At 48.4% G+C, this 16,629-nt stretch overlaps 1 protein-coding gene across 2 annotated transcripts; it reads left to right on the top strand.

The window, feature by feature from the left end:
* Positions 1–388: 388 nt before the first annotated feature.
* On the top strand, positions 389–15,828 carry SEZ6L2 (seizure related 6 homolog like 2). Of its 2 annotated transcripts, XM_069063485.1 has the most exons (18): positions 389–1,169; positions 2,498–2,629; positions 3,110–3,406; positions 3,608–3,747; positions 4,602–4,803; positions 7,174–7,359; positions 7,644–7,812; positions 8,229–8,392; positions 9,977–10,177; positions 10,682–10,820; positions 11,341–11,537; positions 11,841–12,035; positions 12,968–13,159; positions 13,324–13,515; positions 13,914–13,952; positions 14,180–14,297; positions 14,612–14,708; positions 15,019–15,828. In XM_069063485.1, the coding sequence occupies exons 1-18, from the start codon at positions 1,097–1,099 to the stop codon at positions 15,046–15,048; spliced, it is 2,763 nt and encodes a 920-aa protein (XP_068919586.1). In that variant the 5' UTR covers positions 389–1,096; the 3' UTR covers positions 15,049–15,828. The 2 variants fall into 2 exon arrangements, with proteins under 2 accessions (XP_068919586.1, XP_068919587.1); XM_069063486.1 differs by lacking the exon at positions 13,914–13,952.
* Positions 15,829–16,629: the final 801 nt, after the last annotated feature.

The following is a 16,629-nucleotide window of genomic DNA, read 5'->3' as shown; positions in this document are numbered from 1 at the left end:
CACGGTAGATGGTTGGGGAAAGGGAGGAGGGATGTAAATCCGGGTGTAAAGTCGGGGCTGTCATGGGGAACAGGCAGAAGGAAATGCAGCTGCGTTGCGGCTTCCAGAACTGGGAAGAAGGCGATCAAAATTCCAGATGTATTGGAAGGGTGACTTGGAGGGCGGAGGACGTTAATTAGAGATGTGACCGGATTGAAGCTTTCCTTTTTCTCTCACTAGTGGATCAGGGACTGGGGATGTGGGGTGGGGGAATGAAAAACACAACTCGGTGCTCGCCTTCATACAGTGCCCCCTCCCTCCTCCAGTCTCCGTCCCACGCCGGCTCTCCCCCCAACATACCCACGCACCAGGCCCCTCCCCTCGCCCGGCCCCAGGATCTGACGTGAGCTCCGACACCTTTCTCAGCTTCTCCCTCCCGCAGCCTCCGCTCTCGAGCTACCCCCCGGCATCTCCTTCCCCCAGGACCCTACGACCCTCTCTCCTCTTTCCCTGTAAGAGCCTCCTAGAGCCCTTCAGATACCCCTCCCGACCCTTCATTCTTTCCACTTCCCACCCCAAGCTGTAATTCCAGTCTCCACCCTGTACCCCAACAACCTGGGATCTAAGCGAGGCCGAAAACAGGCGTCGGGGGAAGAGTGGAACCCAGGCGTCCCCAGATCTCTCAAAGATCCTGGTCTGATTTAGCACTCCCCCACCGCGCCCCACCCCTTGCAGCCGCAGCCGCGCCCCCTTTTCCTCTTCCCCCCACCCCCCATCCACAGGAACAGAGGACAGAGGTGTCCGGGCAAGAGAGAAGACCCGGGCATTCAAGCAGGCAAGAAAGGCAGGAATCTTCGATTCCCAGTTTTTCCCCCGTATATTCTTCACACACACACCCCCACCTCAGCCTTTCGCCTCCTGTCGAGCACTGGATTTTCTTCCTTAAAAGGAAGCAGTAGTAGACGGGAGCAGAATAGGCAAGAAGAGCAAGAAGACTAGCTCTTCAGCCCCTGGGAGGGGAAGAATTACTCAGAAGCTGAGTAAAGAAGACTAGCTCTTCAGTTCCTGGGAGGAGAGGGATCGGGGTGCGGGAGAGGGATTTGGGGATCAGGGCACCATGGGGACCCCCGGAGCCGGCCTCCTGCCCCCACCGCTACTGCTGCTGCTGTTCAGCTGCCCCTGGACTTGCGGTAAGGAAATACGGGATTGCATGAAAGAGATGAGGGAATTGTACCCCCAAACGTGAAGGGGGCAGGGCACTCAGTGTGTGCTGCACTGAGAAGCCTTGAGGATGCTGCCTCCTCCTACAGCCCCCATTCTCTGCACGTCTGGCCTTCGGTTTTCTCAGAGCTGGTAGAGGAAGGGGGAGGGGCGCTGCAGTGGGGAAAGGGGAGAGGGATGGTATCTAGGGTTTTACCACTGGCATTCAGAGTTCCCCCAAGTCCAGTCCCTGGGGCTGTTGGATGAGAGGAAGAATGGAACGAAAAAGGGATGGGTAGGGGTTAAATCCAGGAAATAGAAGTACGGGGAGATGGAAGGTGAGATATTTCAGGAGGAGAGAAAAGGGGTATATACACAGGATATCTACATACATAATCTTTGACATATGGCTAAAGACAGATGGACATCTAAGCAAGAACAGATCCATAGCAAAACAGCTACCCACACAGACCTACACACAGGCACATGGACACATATGGCTTCTGACTACATAAAGAGAGAGGCACAGAGATCTAGAAAAACAGAGACCCAGAGAGAACCAGTAAGCAGTATATATGTAAAGAGAGATAGTAGGTACTACATAGAGACAGAAACCCAGAGAAATAGAGAGAGACCCAAAAAGAGGTTATGGATACCACAGAGAATTAGAGGATAGAGACACTACAGAAATAGAGATGAAGTTGGTGGGGGGGAACCCTTCACAAAACAGCAGATGGTACAGAGAGACCTGAAGAGAGTTGGTAGGTACTAAAGAGAGGCAGAAACCAATAGAAAGCTAACAGATGAGAGAGAGAGAGAGAGAGAGAGAGAGAGAGAGAGAGAGAGAGAGAGAGAGAGAGAGAGAGAGATATACTTAGAGATATGGGCAAAAGGGAGGCAGAAACCCAGAGACACTGACAGACACCAACATAGGCACCTGAAAGAGTGCTTGATTCTGGTAAAGCCAGTGAGATGAGAATGGAATCAATATCTTAACCTACCATCCAGGAGGTGTCCATATTCTGTCAGAAGTACATGGAGGGCATTAATTTCCTTTCCCTATATCTAACTAGTTGAGGAAACAGAATGGCAAGAAATTTGCCTATTTCCAAGCATCTTGGTCCCCTGCCCCAAGTTCTACTCCCTAATCCGGAGAAGAAAGGACCAGAACCATCGATTGTGGTTATGACCTGAGCTAGTAGTGAATGAATGAGAATTGAGAGGGCTGTGAGAGTATTAAAAGAAACAATACAGGAGAATCACAATGAGAAAAAGGGGGTAATCAGCCCTCTCAGACTCATGGGACATTTCCTCCTAGGTGTACCCCTAAAGGAGGAGGAGACCCTGGCTGGGGGAAGCAGTGAGTCTCCTACAATTCCACCAGCTGCACTGGCTGAACTGCTACATGGAGCCCTACTAAGGAGGGGGCCAGAGATGGGGGACATCCCTGGTAAGATTCAGAAAGGCCAAGGCATAAGGGCAAAGAAATTCAGAGATAGGGAGGAAGACAAAGAGAAAATAATCAAAAGGGAAGCTAATACAAATGTATAGAGGTATATGGGGTGAGGGACTTAAAGAAAAATGTGGAAGATCACTGGGGCCATGGAATATAAGAGTTTGAAGTATGAGTACAATCTAGGCTTTATCTTAGGTTATTGTGGAGGGAGACAACTCCTATTTGGAGTAGGGGCCATGGAGTTGTCTGTGGGCCATGTTCTCATCCTAATCAGCCTGGGCTTTGACCTGAATCCTTCTTTGGGGGGATCCTTTGGGAGAACCTGGACTTGGTGCAGGAGGGCTATAGGTAAGGATGGAGGGCCAACTCCTTTTATTCTCCAGTGCACCAGCTAGAACAACCCTTTCCGTCCCAAAGGCTACTTGGCCTCAGATTCCTTACTTCAGACTTCCCTTCTCTCCACTGCTATCTCAGGATCTCTTCTGGTCCCCACACTAGTTGCTGATACAGAAGACCAAACCCTTGCCCCACCTTCCCCACCTTGGGTCACAGAACCAGGGACAGGACCCCTGACAACAGCTGTGACTCCCAAGGGAGCAAGGGGGGCTGGGCCAACTGCACCTGAGCTACTGACCCCACCTCCTGGAACCACAGCCCCACCCCCGCCTGGTCCTGCCTCTCCAGGCCCACCTCTTGGGTCTGAGGGAGGAGAGGAAGAGACCACAACCACCCTCATTACCACAACCACAGTCACCACAGTGACAAGCCCAGGTAATATACCAATGGGAAGAAGAGGATGCTGGGTACAAATGGATGAGTAGTGATGCATATGGGAATAAGATTCTGAGATGAAAATGTATGGTATTTAAGGATAGAACCATAAGATTGATTAGGAGGTATGAGCATGGGGGGAGGGGAAATGAAGACTCCTGGATTGTCATGGGAAGTCCATGACCCTGTGTTTTCTCTTAGTTTTATGTAACAACAATGTCTCAGAGGGTGAAGGTTATGTGGAATCACCAGAGTTTGGGCGTTCAGCTGCTCCCACTCTAGGACCCCTTGACTGTACTTACAGCATCTCTGTCTATCCTGGCTATGGCATTGAAATTCAGGTACTTAGGACCTCGTGCTGACCTCTAGAAATTTCAGAGTTCCTTCTTCCCTTTTCCTGGAAGGGTGGTAGTAATAGGGAAGGGGTTGAAAGAGCATTGTCCTAGCAGTGTGCATTGCATGATTTCAGAACCAGTAAACCTTAGATACTGTTTACTCCAACCTTTTCACTATTCAAATGAAGACCCTGACTCCCAGAACAAGAAAGTGACTTGCCCAGAGTTATATTGCTGATAAATGATAGAGTGGAGACTAGGACCCAGTTCTGACTCCCACTTCAGAGTTCTTTCTACTACATCAAGCTAACCTGGGTTTTTGTCCTGGTTCTGCTACTACCTAGCTTTGTGACCTTAGGGGAAGTCACTTGATTTCTCTGGTTGTTAGTTTCTTCATCTGTAAAATGTGAGGACTGGACTTGATAATAGTAGTAATTCACATGTATATGGTACTTTATACTTTGCAAAATGCTTTTCTTACAACAACCCAAAGTTGTATAAATCAATAAACAGAGAGGTTCAATACCTTGCTTACTATCACAGGGCTCCCATATGAGGGTACTTGGGGTACCACAAAATGGTGTTGGGTAGATGATATGAGAGTCCTTCTCACACTGATTAAGATACCTGAGTTGGGAATCCAAGACCCAACATGTCTTCTGCTTTTAAGTCCAGTTCTCTTAATACTATATTCCCAAAGTTCCTTCCAGTTCTAACATTATATAATTCTATTAATGTTTGAAAAAGTATAGACCACCACAGAAGGGGGAAATGGATAGGAGAGAATGGGAAGGCAGGATCAAGGATTTCTGCTTATCCCTTATCCTCCTTCTAGTTAGGTCTGTTGCTTAATCTTCTAGGTGCAGTCTCTCAACCTGTCCCGAGAAGAAGGACTGCTTGTGTTGGCTGTGGGTGGCACATCAGCCCCAGCACCCCAGCTCCTGGCCAATGCCTCCCTACTAGGGGAGGGCCAAGTCCTTCGGAGCCCAACTAATAGGCTGCTTCTACATTTCCGGAGCCCCCGGACTCCTCGAGGTGGTGGCTTCAGGATCCACTACCAGGGTAAGAAGAATTAAGGTCCTGAAGTGGGGCTGTGGTCAGGTGGACAGATGGTGTAACCATGAAGGGACCACTTGGAGTGCCTACAGGCATATCTCCAAGATGAATGATAGTGACTAGGCAATAGGAGGAAGGAACATGGATGACGTAGAGGGATGGGTGTGGTCACACTGGACTGAGTAGCCAAACTTCAGTGCTCAAAGATGAGGGCACTTGGGGCACTACAGGATGGTATAGGGCAGATGATATGGGAGCCCTTCTCACATAGACTAGGCTACCTCAAATCTTCCCATGGTCTTCTACCAAAGATCAGTCAGGGCTGGATAGGTTCAAAAAGGACATTTGTGTAGATATTGTAAATGTATATGTAAACATACTCATCATGCCTATATTTATATAAATATATGCCTATAATTACATAAATATATGGATTTTTAGGTACACAGTACACACATGCAAGACCCATACACCCATGCACATATACATATTAATGCATATCCCATGTGTATTTAAACTTGCATACATATTTATACATAGCAGAGAAGCTACCACACTTCCTAGTACCCAGTTCTGCTGCTTCTATCATGATTCTCTCCTACTGTCCTCCAAACAAAAGAATGAGGTTCCTTGGGTCAATGGTGCCTTCAAGATTGGTTTGACATGATGTGTAATGTAAACTATGTTGATTCCTTAAAAACCTTGTGGATCAGAGTTATGAGTCTCTTTAAGTCCCCTGAGGTCCCTGCCACTGTAATTCTCCCCATGAGACTCATGAACTCACAGGGACATATGTGCAAAGGTGTCTACTGCAGCAAGGAGGACTAAATGACAGGCCCTTTGAGAGGAGGGGTAGCTGGGTGGTGCAGTGGATAGAGCACTGGACCTGTAGTCAGGAAGACCTGAATTCAATTCCAGACTCAGATACTTACTGGCTGTGTGACTCTGGGCAAGTCACTTAATTGTGTTTGCCTCAGTTTCCTCATCTGTAAAATGAGCTGGAAATGGAAATGGAAAACCCCAAATGGAGTAAAAAAGAGTCAAATACAACTGAACAACAACACTGTGTGAGAACAGTCCTAGGCACATCTGACAGGTGAAAAGTCACTCAGATCAGAGGGTGATCTGAAGCCATACCAGACTCTGTGACTGTCTTGTAGAATTGTAGTTTGGAGTGGAACTGAGCAATGGATTTTGGGAGGACATTTTGAGCAAAAGACTCAGGAAATAAGATTAGCGGTGGAGCCATACCTAGGACTCAGTCTTGTCTGACTTGGGAGGTAATGCTCATTCTGCTGCACCATGATGCTTTTGGAGGCTTGATCCCTACTCCCAGAGCCTTAGAAGAGCTATGGCAGGAATAGCATGAAGCAATCAGAGAACAATACGAGGCTATACATGGCCATGTGTGGGCTGAAGCACTGTTGGGAGAGCTCGAGGCTCAATTCAATCCAACACCTGACGTGTACAGACAGCCTGTTCTGGGCACCAAATTACACTGGGCTAACTAATGCCACCTTTCTTTACATACATCAAAGAGAGGAAATGAGACAGAGAGGTTAACTGTTTTGCAAATGATCATACAGGGGTCAGACTTGACTGTAGACGCCCATCATTTATTTCAAATCTAGTTCGATTTACCTTAAGAAATTTACCTTCTTAACCTCTCTAATCATCATCATCATCATCATCATCATCATCATCATCTTAGGTTGCATTTATATATCACTTTAAAGTTTGCAATGCCCTTTACAAATATTATCTCATTTGATCCTCACAACAATACTATGAAGTAGGTCCCCATGTTACAGTTGGGGAAACTGAGGCATAGAGGTTAAGTGACTTGCCCAGGGTCACACATCTACTAAGTTTCTGAGGTCATATTTGAACTCAGGTCTTTCTGTCTTCAGGCTCAATGCTCTATCCATTGTGCCACCTAGCTGTCTGTGAACATAGAATGTTAAGAGTTGGAAGGATCATCAGAGAAATCTGAGGCTTGGGGAAAGAAGTAACTCACCCAAGATGATAGAGAGGCCAAAGTTTGAATTGAGGTCTCTTGATTCAGTACTGATTCATTCGGTTCAGTAATCTTTCCATGATGCCTTTTATATACTATATTCAGTTGATGTTATGCTACTTTGCATTTGATGATTCCATATAGTTCTCAAGTTTTTAGCAATTTTCCCTAGGAAGTTTGATAACAGTGTAGGGTTGACTACTTTATGTTTCACTCAGGGACCCCCAAGGTAAGACTGTAATGAGTAGGCAGGAGTAATTGAAGAGAAGCCAGAGGTATAAGAAAGGAAAGAGTGAAGAGTGTTTAGTATGAGACTGAAAGGAATAGCCAGTCCTGGGTTTCTGCTTGTATTTTCTTAGCCTACCTCCTGAGCTGCGGCTTTCCCCCCCGGCCACCCCATGGAGATGTGAGTGTGACAGATCTGCATCCTGGAGGCACTGCCACTTTCCACTGTGACTCAGGCTACCAGTTGCAAGGGGAAGACACCCTAGTTTGCCTGAATGCAACCCGACCAGCCTGGAGTGGGGAGCCCCCTGCCTGCCTTGGTGAGCTCCAGGGCAGCATGGGAGAAGGCATTCCTGGCTTAGGGAGAAGGGAAGGGGAGATGGATGGGAGAAGATTCTTATGCCTCAGAGTGTTGCTGCCTGGGCAAAAGCATTCAATCCCTGGAAGTGAAACTAGGTGAGAAGCCCAGAGAGACAGGGCTTTGGGAAATGTGATGGGGATGGAGAGTCTAAAGGACACCACCTTGAGGGTTTGGGGAAGAACAGGGAAAAAGAAGATGAGGGTTTCTTGCTCTGGTACATCTCTGGTTCCTATGTCCCTTCAGCTGCCTGTGGAGGCTCCATCCACAATGCTACCCTTGGCCGGATTGTCTCCCCTGAACCTGGAGGGGCTGTAGGGCCCAACCTTACCTGCCGATGGGTCATTGAGGCAGCTGAAGGACGGAGACTTCATCTGCACTTTGAAAGGGTCTCACTGGATGAGGACAATGATAGGTGAGGGGACTATGGAAGAGAAAGCTCCATAGTGGGAAGGAGGGCCACAGGACAGAAAGTTCTCAGCTGGGGGTGGAGGCAGTGACTATAAGGAGAAGTCTTTCACTCTACGTGGGGGAAGGAGGGTTCTTGGGGAGAAAGTTCTCACCTGCAAGGGGAACTCTTTTGGAGAAAGTTCATATCCCCCAGAAGGAAGGGGAGACATAGGGAGAAGGCTCTCATCCTGGAGGTGGGGAGGGCTGTGGGGGAGAAGGCTCTTGTCCCATGGGGGGAGGAGTACAGGAAGAAGGAGGGGTATAAGGATATAGGGGAAGAGGTTCTCACCCCAGTGAGGGAGAATTATAAGAGAGAAAAACTAAGTGCCCAACAGGGATGAGGCTCTGGAGGTGGCCCTGATCACCTTCTCCCATTCCCAGACTGGTGGTCCGATCTGGGGGTGGTCCCCTCTCCCCACTGATCTACGACTCAGACATGGATGATGTCCCAGAGAGAGGACTGATCAGCGATGCTCAATCCCTCTATGTGGAACTGCTTTCTGAGACACCAGCCAACCCCTTGCTGCTAAGCCTCCGATATGAGGGTAACAAACCCCCCAAGGGGAACCCCAAGCCCTAAGCATACCCTTTGAATGAAAGCCCATTCTTTTTTTTTTTTTAAAGCAATTGGGGTTAAGTAACTTGCTCAAGGTTGTTACACGGCCAGTTATTTCTGGGTGTGGTGCTAAGTATCTGAGCCCAGATTCGATCCCAAGTCATCCCGACTCTGGGGCCGGTGTTATTACTTGCTGAGCCACTTGGCTGCCCCTTAGAGCCCATTTTTTTTTTTAAGACTCTAACCCTATTTCTCTTTTGTCGTTCATTGCATGATTAGGGACAAAGAACCTGGAAACCTAAAACCCTATAGATTTCAAAACTCAATCCTACACCTCATGTTCTAGAGAGGTCCTCCAATTCTACCCTCCTTGAGCTTCCCACACCCCAAAGAATTTCTCATACTCTAACATCCCAGACCTTATAGACCCCACACAATACTTCTAGCCCAAGACTAATTCAGAAGGCTCTTTAAATGCCCCCAAGCAATAGTTCCCTATAAATTCACTTTCCCCTTCTTATGTGGTCCTGAATCCTCTGTATTCTCACCACTCTCTCCATACCAAACTCCTGTTCTTTCCTCAGCCTGGACTAGTCAGGCATTTGTGGTGGAGGGAATGAATGAAGGAGTCATGTTCTTGGAAACTCACAAGAGCATATTGAGAATCTGCCTATTCCTAACTTTTCTACAGCCCCTAAATCCCACAGACCCACCCCAGCCTAGGGCCTATTCCCTATATTCCCGATACCTTACAAACATCCTGTGCCTTCTTTCTCCCCCTTCAAACTTGAGAGCCCTTCCACAATGCTCTCCTCTGGCCTTACAAAGTAACTTACTACTTGGTGAAGGTCTGAAATTGGGTGGGAAGGTGTGGAAAAAAAAAGAAAGCAGCATTGTGTTGTCATATCTTCACTCGGGCAATAGGCATAGGACTAGGGAAGGAAAACAATTGTGAGTTATTAAACCAAAAATGTTGGAAACAAGAATGTTCACCCTGTTAGAAGGGTGAAGCCACCATTAATTAGTGGGGTTATCTCCTCATTCTTAAAATGAAGGATTGGTAAATTAGATGGCATCTAAAAGCCCTACAGTCCTCCTATGCTAGGAGTCTAAATGTGGAGAGGGTATGGAGGAGAATCATGCACTGTCTTTCAAATATGATTATGCATAACTTTTGGATTATTTGTTTTAGATTATTGATAATATCATGAACTTTCATCAGCAGGAATAATCAGGAGGTTACTGTTGGGTTTTGTTTTGTCCAGACCAGTGATTTCACTGGAATAGGGAATTTCCAGCATGGAAATTCCTTGCATCAATGAGGATTGACAACTTTTTCTATAATCTTAGTTGTTTGGGAACATTGAGGGATTAAGTCACTTGTCCATCGTCAAATCACTAGTATGTGTCAAAGGCCCCTTGACCAATTTTGCCATCTCTCAGGATGAAGTTCCTGCCAGGAGGAAACGAAGAAGGGGTAAAGAAGATTCAGAAGGGTGGGAAATGGGAAATTGAAAGGGAAAGGAGAGTATGGAGGGCCTTTGCTAGGTCCTGACTGCTGTTTATTTCCCAGCTTTCGAAGAGGATCGGTGCTTTGCTCCATTCCTGGCTCATGGTAATGTCACTTCCACGGATCCCCAGTTCCGTCCTGGAGCACTGGCTACATTCTCCTGCCTCCCAGGATATGCGCTGGAACCCCCTGGTCCCCCCAATGCCATTGAGTGTATTGATCCCTCTGATCCCCATTGGAATGACACTGAACCGGCCTGCAAAGGTGAGATTCTTTCATAGATGGGGACAGCATGTACCTGGATCCTGTGTTCTTGACCCCCACTCACACAATAAATAAAAATAAAAAAATAAAAATAAATAAAATAAAATAAAAACAATCCCCCTTTCAAATGGAGACCCCTGTCCCAACTCAGCATCATATTCCTATAAAGGTAAATATGGAATCCTTAACAATTATATTGGAATTATAAGATGGTTACTGATAAGAGTGACCTCCCTCCCAATATTGGAACTAAACTCTAAACGAATCCTTTCAGAAAGACTGAGAACTGAACCTGGTTCAGCCCCCCAGAGCTCTGACCCCTTGAAAGCCTTAACTCATTAGTAACTCTGTGACTTCAGGCAAGCCACTTCCTATTTTTGAGCCTCAGTTTCCTCATCAATAAAATGAGAGAGTTGGACTAGATAATATCTAAGGTCATTTCAGGCTCTAAATGTTATCTTCCTACTATCCTTTCTTCTGCCTCACCCCTTCCCCTTGCACCAGCTATGTGTGGGGGGGAGCTGTCTGAGTCTGCTGGTGTGGTCCTCTCTCCCGACTGGCCCCAGAGCTACAGCCCTGGGCAGGACTGTGTATGGGGCCTTCATGTCCAGGAGGAAAAACGGATCTTGCTCCAAGTTGAAATGTACGCATTGGTGGTAGGAGAGGGAGGGAGGATTATATTTGGGGGCAGGAATGAGGGATGTGGTCTGGGGCCATAAGACTGCTGAGGATGATGCACATCCCCTGGAGGAGGGGAGTGGATTCAGGATTACTGGTTTCCAGGAATGCTAAAGGGTGGGAGTTGTTTCTTAAATTTAGCCTGGGATGATGTGGCTGGAGCTGGTACAGCCTAGTTTGGGGCTTGGGAATCCCCAAGATCATCCCTGTAAGATAAGGTGGAGAATCCACTATGACCAGCTTTACAAATTTCCATGTGTCTTGGGTACTTTCCAGGGGAAAATTCCATCTCAAACACCTGATTGGACTTGGCAGAGGAAGGAGGGCAGAAGTAGGGCAAAGGTAGCAGCAGGAAGAGGGCAAGGGGGTCATGTGAAGATGTAAAGACAGGAAGGCCAATGCTGTGGACAGAATGAGCCTAAAACTGAGGGACTGGGGGTATGAGTTGGGAGCTATAACTTAGTATCCCATCTTCATTCCTCCAGCCTGAATGTTAGGGGAGGGGATATGTTGACCCTGTTTGATGGAGATAGCCCCAGTGCCCGGGTCCTAGCCCAGCTTCGAGGGCCCCAGCCTCGTCGCCGCCTTCTCTCCTCTGGCCCCGACCTCACCTTGCAGTTCCAAGCACCAGCTGGGCCCCCTAACCCTGGTTTGGGTCAGGGCTTTGTGCTGCATTTCAAAGGTAATTGGGTACAGAGGTCAGGAGGGGGTAACTCAAGAATCCAGTCAGAGACAATGATTGGGAGGATCCTAAGTCTGGCCAGAGGTCCCAGGATAGGGGTCCTTTGTCTCATCCAGAGACCTCTAGGTCATAGGGATCCTTAACCTGACAAAAGGCCCTGAAAAATGAATCCCCAAACCTGATGGGAGATCCCTAAAATGGGGGATCCCTAAAACTGGAGATCCCAGGCTCAACTCAAGATCTCAAACCTAGGGCTTCACACTTACCCCTCAAAAGCTATTCTCTGTCTCTCACCCTCACTAGAGGTTCCTCGGAATGACACGTGCCCAGAATTGCCCCCTCCAGAGTGGGGCTGGAGAACAGCATCTCACGGAGACTTGATCCGGGGTACAGTGCTCACTTATCAATGTGAGCCTGGCTACGAACTGCTTGGCTCTGACATCCTCACCTGTCAGTGGGACCTGTCTTGGAGTGCTGCGCCCCCAGCCTGCCAGAAAAGTGAGCCCCAATCCCTCTCCCTCCTTAGGCTCCACTCCACTCTAGCCATAGAGTGAACCCTACACCATCCTCTCCTGATCCCCACACTCCACCCCATCTTGCCTTTCTCTAACCTATTCTTCCAGGATTGGGCAGGGGAGGGGCAGAGTAGAGGAGGGGAAAGCAAAAGTTCCTCCCTCTAGCTCTAGGGCCCTGCTCACAGCTGCCCTCTAGCCTGGGCAATGTCTATTAGAAATAGATTTAAGATAGTTAGACTTGGAAGGATCATCTAATGATTAGTATGGACTCTAATTCAATCCTCTCATTTAGCAAGAGGACATAGTAACCTTGAGCAAATCACCTCAACTCTCTGGGCCTCATTTATTCACATGTCTAGGGGTAGGTTAAGGTCTCTCTTATGAATCCTCTGTATTCAGGTGAGAAGCCCAGAGAGACAGGGCTTTGGGAAATGTGATGGGGGTGGAGAGCCTAACGGACAAACACTACCTTGAGGGTTTGGGGAAGAACAAGGAAAAAGCAGATGAGGGCTTCTTGCGCAGGTACATCTCTGGTTCCTATGTCCCTTCAGCTGCCTGTGGAGGCTCCATCCACAGTGCTACCCTTGGCCAGATTGTGATCTATGGACCCATGATTTAGATTTTAAAGCCAGAAACCCTGGGCTCCCTATTCTAGGCTGCTACTTTTCCTACTCCACCTAATCTAAGAGGGTGTTCTGAGCCCAGTGTTCTGCAATCTGTAACATGCCATACAAATGTGAGGCTGCCCTGATTTCTGAAGCTGGAGGTTCTAGACACTAGATCCACGTTTAAGCTAGGGTTAGGTGCAAGGTAGTGAGTGTTCGGGGATGCTTGTTAATGGAAGAAGAATCCCTCCATGCCCCTCATCTCTTAGCCCCCGCAACATGCATTCTCTCCTCTTGGGTCATCTTCTAGTCATGACCTGTGCAGATCCTGGAGAGATCAGCAACGGGCACCGGACAGCTTCTGATGCAGGCTTCCCCATTGGCTCCCACATTCAGTATCGATGTCTGCCTGGCTACAGTCTAGAGGGGGCGGCTGTCCTTACCTGCTACAACCGGGACACAGGCACCCCCAAGTGGAGCGACCGTGTCCCCAAGTGTGTCCGTGAGTCCCCAGCCCTGGTGGTGGGTAGAGGGTTTTGCAAAGGTGGGAGGGTGGGGGGAGCAGTGAGAAGGGAAGGACAATGTCCCCAAACCTGGGATGAAAAGCAAACTGGAGAAGGTAATGGGAATGGGCAGTAACTAGGCCCTGGCTTCTGCCTCCCCCAGTGAAGTATGAGCCATGCCTGAACCCAGGTGTCCCAGAGAATGGCTATCAGACCCTGTACAAGCATCACTACCAGGCTGGGGAGTCTCTCCGATTCTTTTGCTATGAGGGCTTTGAACTTATTGGAGAGGTCACCATCACTTGCCTTCCGGGACACCCCTCTCAGTGGACCAGCCAGCCCCCACTCTGCAAAGGTACTTGGAAGGGGGAAGGGAAGGGTTTTATGGGGCTTGCAAGGGCCAGGAGGAGGGCTCAACTTGGGTCAGCTACTAGATTCTGGAAAGGAAGTAAGAACAAAGAACTGGAGGTCAGGGGTCCTTGGTGGAGGAAATGGGGCTTGGGGAGGCAGGGTTACTGATCCTTAGGAATTAAAAGGAGTGAAATAGGACAAGATAATTAGGGAGAAGGCCCACTTCAGGAGTTCTGAAAAAAGAAGGGATAGAGCTTTGGGGAAGAGGACAAAGGAAAGTACAGATTTCGGATCTGGGTAGATTGAACAGAGTGAAAAGAGAGAAGGTTCTCCTGCCTGGCCTGGCCTCCTGCCCTTCCCCCTCACTGGCTCAGACCCCACTCCCCCCTCCTCTCCCTGCAGTGGCCTATGAGGAGCTACTGGACGACCGAAAACTGGAAGGTCAGTGAGGGATGAGGGGGAGAGCCAGGGCCTGGTTGGAGCAGGATGCCTGGGTTTGGGGAGGGGAACAGGCTCTCTGAGGGAAGAGTCAGGGGCTGGGGCCACAGGCCATTTGGGTTCCTTGAGGGAACTGAAGGCTAAAGGGCAAAGGCCCTTGTTCCCTTGAAAGAGAGAGCCCTAGGCTAGAACGAAGGATACTGAAGTTCACTGTCCTTTCCTCCCTGCAGTGACCCAGACCACAGATCCTTCTCGGCAAATGGAAGGTGGAAATCTAGCCCTGGCCATCCTGCTGCCCCTAGGCCTGGTCATCTTACTCATTGGGGGTGTTTATCTCTACTACACTAAGTGAGCACACTGATTTTGAAGTAGTGTGGGTGGGCCTGGGCTGTTCACAAGATGGATGCCAATGGAGGTCAAGTGGCCCAGGGTTCCAAGTTCTGACTGGGTCACCTCAACCTGTCCTGAAGAGATTAGCTCATTGGTTGGTTCTGGGTTCCACTGAGTCTGTTCAGGCTGTAGCCTTGGAAAGCCTTGGAGACAGTAGCAGGTGGTTGTTGGGTGTTCTGGGACATGGTGAATGGGAGGGATGAATTATGGAGAATGATAAAGATGGCAGACAGAGGCACCTGGCCCATGTTCTCTTGGCTTTTCTTTCATAGGCTACAAGGAAAATCTCTATTTGGCTTTTCTGGATCTCACTCCTACAGCCCCATCACTGTGGAATCTGATTTTAGCAACCCACTCTATGAAGCTGGGGTGAGTAGCAACCTTTGCCCAGCCCTGCTCCCTGGGGTCTAGAACCCAGTTCCAACCCCACTCTAGAGTCCATTTTGAAAAGTTCCTCATAGTCTTCCTGCCTAACCTTCCCTAGTTCTCATTTCCCCTCTCAGAGATTCCCAGCGGCTCAGCAGCCACCTTTTGTCCTGACTCTCCTCAGAGCAGCTGTATCACACCCAAGTCCTATCCCTTAAGAACCTCCTGGGTCCACTGGATGGTGAATATCATCCCCCTTATCCTGCTTCCTACCCTCAACAAGCTGACAGATGACACTTATCTCTTCTCCTAGGATACAAGAGAGTATGAAGTCTCCATCTAAGCACCAATGGAGGGAAAAGGACCTTTGGGTGTCCCTTCCTGACCTCCCCCCCCCCCCAGATCAATCTGGGAAGGGGGAGGAAGTAAAGGGAACTGGACCCTGCACTTCCAGCTCTCGCCACCTCATGCTTCTCCCTTCCCCTCCTTGTAAATATCCTAAGACCCCTTTAGGGACAATAAACACCCTGGAGATCCTCTGGTAAATAAGCCAGCATCCTGCCTCCCAAGTCATCCTTTTTCTCTGTTGCCAAATGCAGGGAGTCCTTCCTTTTGCTTCCTATATCCATTATCTGGCTCCCCAGCCCTAAAATACAGGGCTGTCTCAGTTGCTCAGTACTGGGGTTAATTGTAAGGGGAGAAGGGTGATATCCCTTAGTCCAGGTCCTGACCCACTTGCCCCTGTGGCTACCACCAGGTAATGAGCCCCAGGGGTGGATCTCAGAGGGCTCAACACCATTTTCCCTGCCCTCTGGTTGCTCTCATTGCTTGCCAGTTCCCTGGCTACACAAATTCCTGCCCCACCAGCACTGTCCATTCTTGGCCTTCCCTTTTGCTCTATCCCTGTCCACTGTTCCCTCAGGTCAAGAGTTCCAGTCAGTCCCTTTTTGCCCAATAGCCCTAGTTCTTCTGCTAGGCAGAGTAAGAGTAGGAAGGGCTAGGGAAATAACCCCTATCCCCTGCAGTCCCTCACTCCCTTGAGGTTCCCCCAGTTTTACCCTTTGCCCCTTCTAGCTTCTGGATTTTTGTTTTCAAGCAATAAACAGAAAATCACCATTTGTAACTGGGCCCAGTGTTATGGTAGGGGCAGCTTAAAAGTGGGAAGAGGGGGGGAGCAATTTTTGTTGGGGGAATGCAAAAACAAGAGCTTACCTCCCGCTCTTATGGAAGCTGACGAGGTTCAACTGAGATCTGGAAAGAATACTCTGAATTCTAATGGCAACAGCCCTTCAGAGAGAAATGGGACTGAATGAGCCTAGAAAGGGAAAGTGACTTGTACAAGGCCACACACTGACTTAGAGCAGAGCAAGGACTAGAAATAAGGTTTTCTGATTTCTCATGTAGTTGGTATTCATTCCATTCCATCATAATGGCTCGAGGAGAGCCAGGAACTCCTCTCATCCCCAGAGCTCAAAGCTTTATAGCCAACCCTCCATTGACAATGTTAATAATGGAGGGAGACTCTGGGAGAGATGATCCCAAACCATAGAATTCAAAGGAATATATAATTCAAAATAACAGATTATCAATAATACTAGATAAAAAAATCTGGCAGATAATCTGCAATACTGGATAGTCCACAAACACTTCATTCTCTTTAGGGATGAAGTTATATGATCCTGACTCATAAAATCTGTCTTTTTTTTTTTTGGTGATGCTGAGCTTTAGTTAATATTACTATAAAAATGGAATTTGCCTTTTTCCAGCAAGCTGGTTGTGGAGGGGTAGACTGTGGTTCAATAGTAAAGTCATCACCTAGACAATCTACCTTGTAGATCATATACACCTGAGGAACTCCTCAAAGATGGGTGAATTCACTGTTCCTTCCCTCCCTTGCAGCAGTGGCACTGTATCCCATTTATTA

Source organism: Petaurus breviceps, unplaced genomic scaffold (assembly GCF_028583685.1).
Source record: "Petaurus breviceps papuanus isolate PSGF00001 unplaced genomic scaffold, PetGlider_PUasm1.0 138, whole genome shotgun sequence".
NCBI lineage: Eukaryota > Metazoa > Chordata > Mammalia > Diprotodontia > Petauridae > Petaurus > Petaurus breviceps.
Note: the sequence above shows the minus strand (reverse complement) of the source record. Positions and strands in the feature narration are given on the sequence as shown.

Excerpts from the sequence above, each read along its gene's own strand:
- SEZ6L2 (XM_069063485.1), top strand. The coding sequence starts at position 1,097 with ATGGGGACCCCCGGAGCCGGCCTCCTGCCCCCACCGCTACTGCTGCTG. Across the intron at positions 3,407-3,607 it reads CACCACAGTGACAAGCCCAG|TTTTATGTAACAACAATGTC; the intron begins GTAATATACCAA and ends GTTTTCTCTTAG. Across the intron at positions 7,360-7,643 it reads GGAGCCCCCTGCCTGCCTTG|CTGCCTGTGGAGGCTCCATC; the intron begins GTGAGCTCCAGG and ends ATGTCCCTTCAG.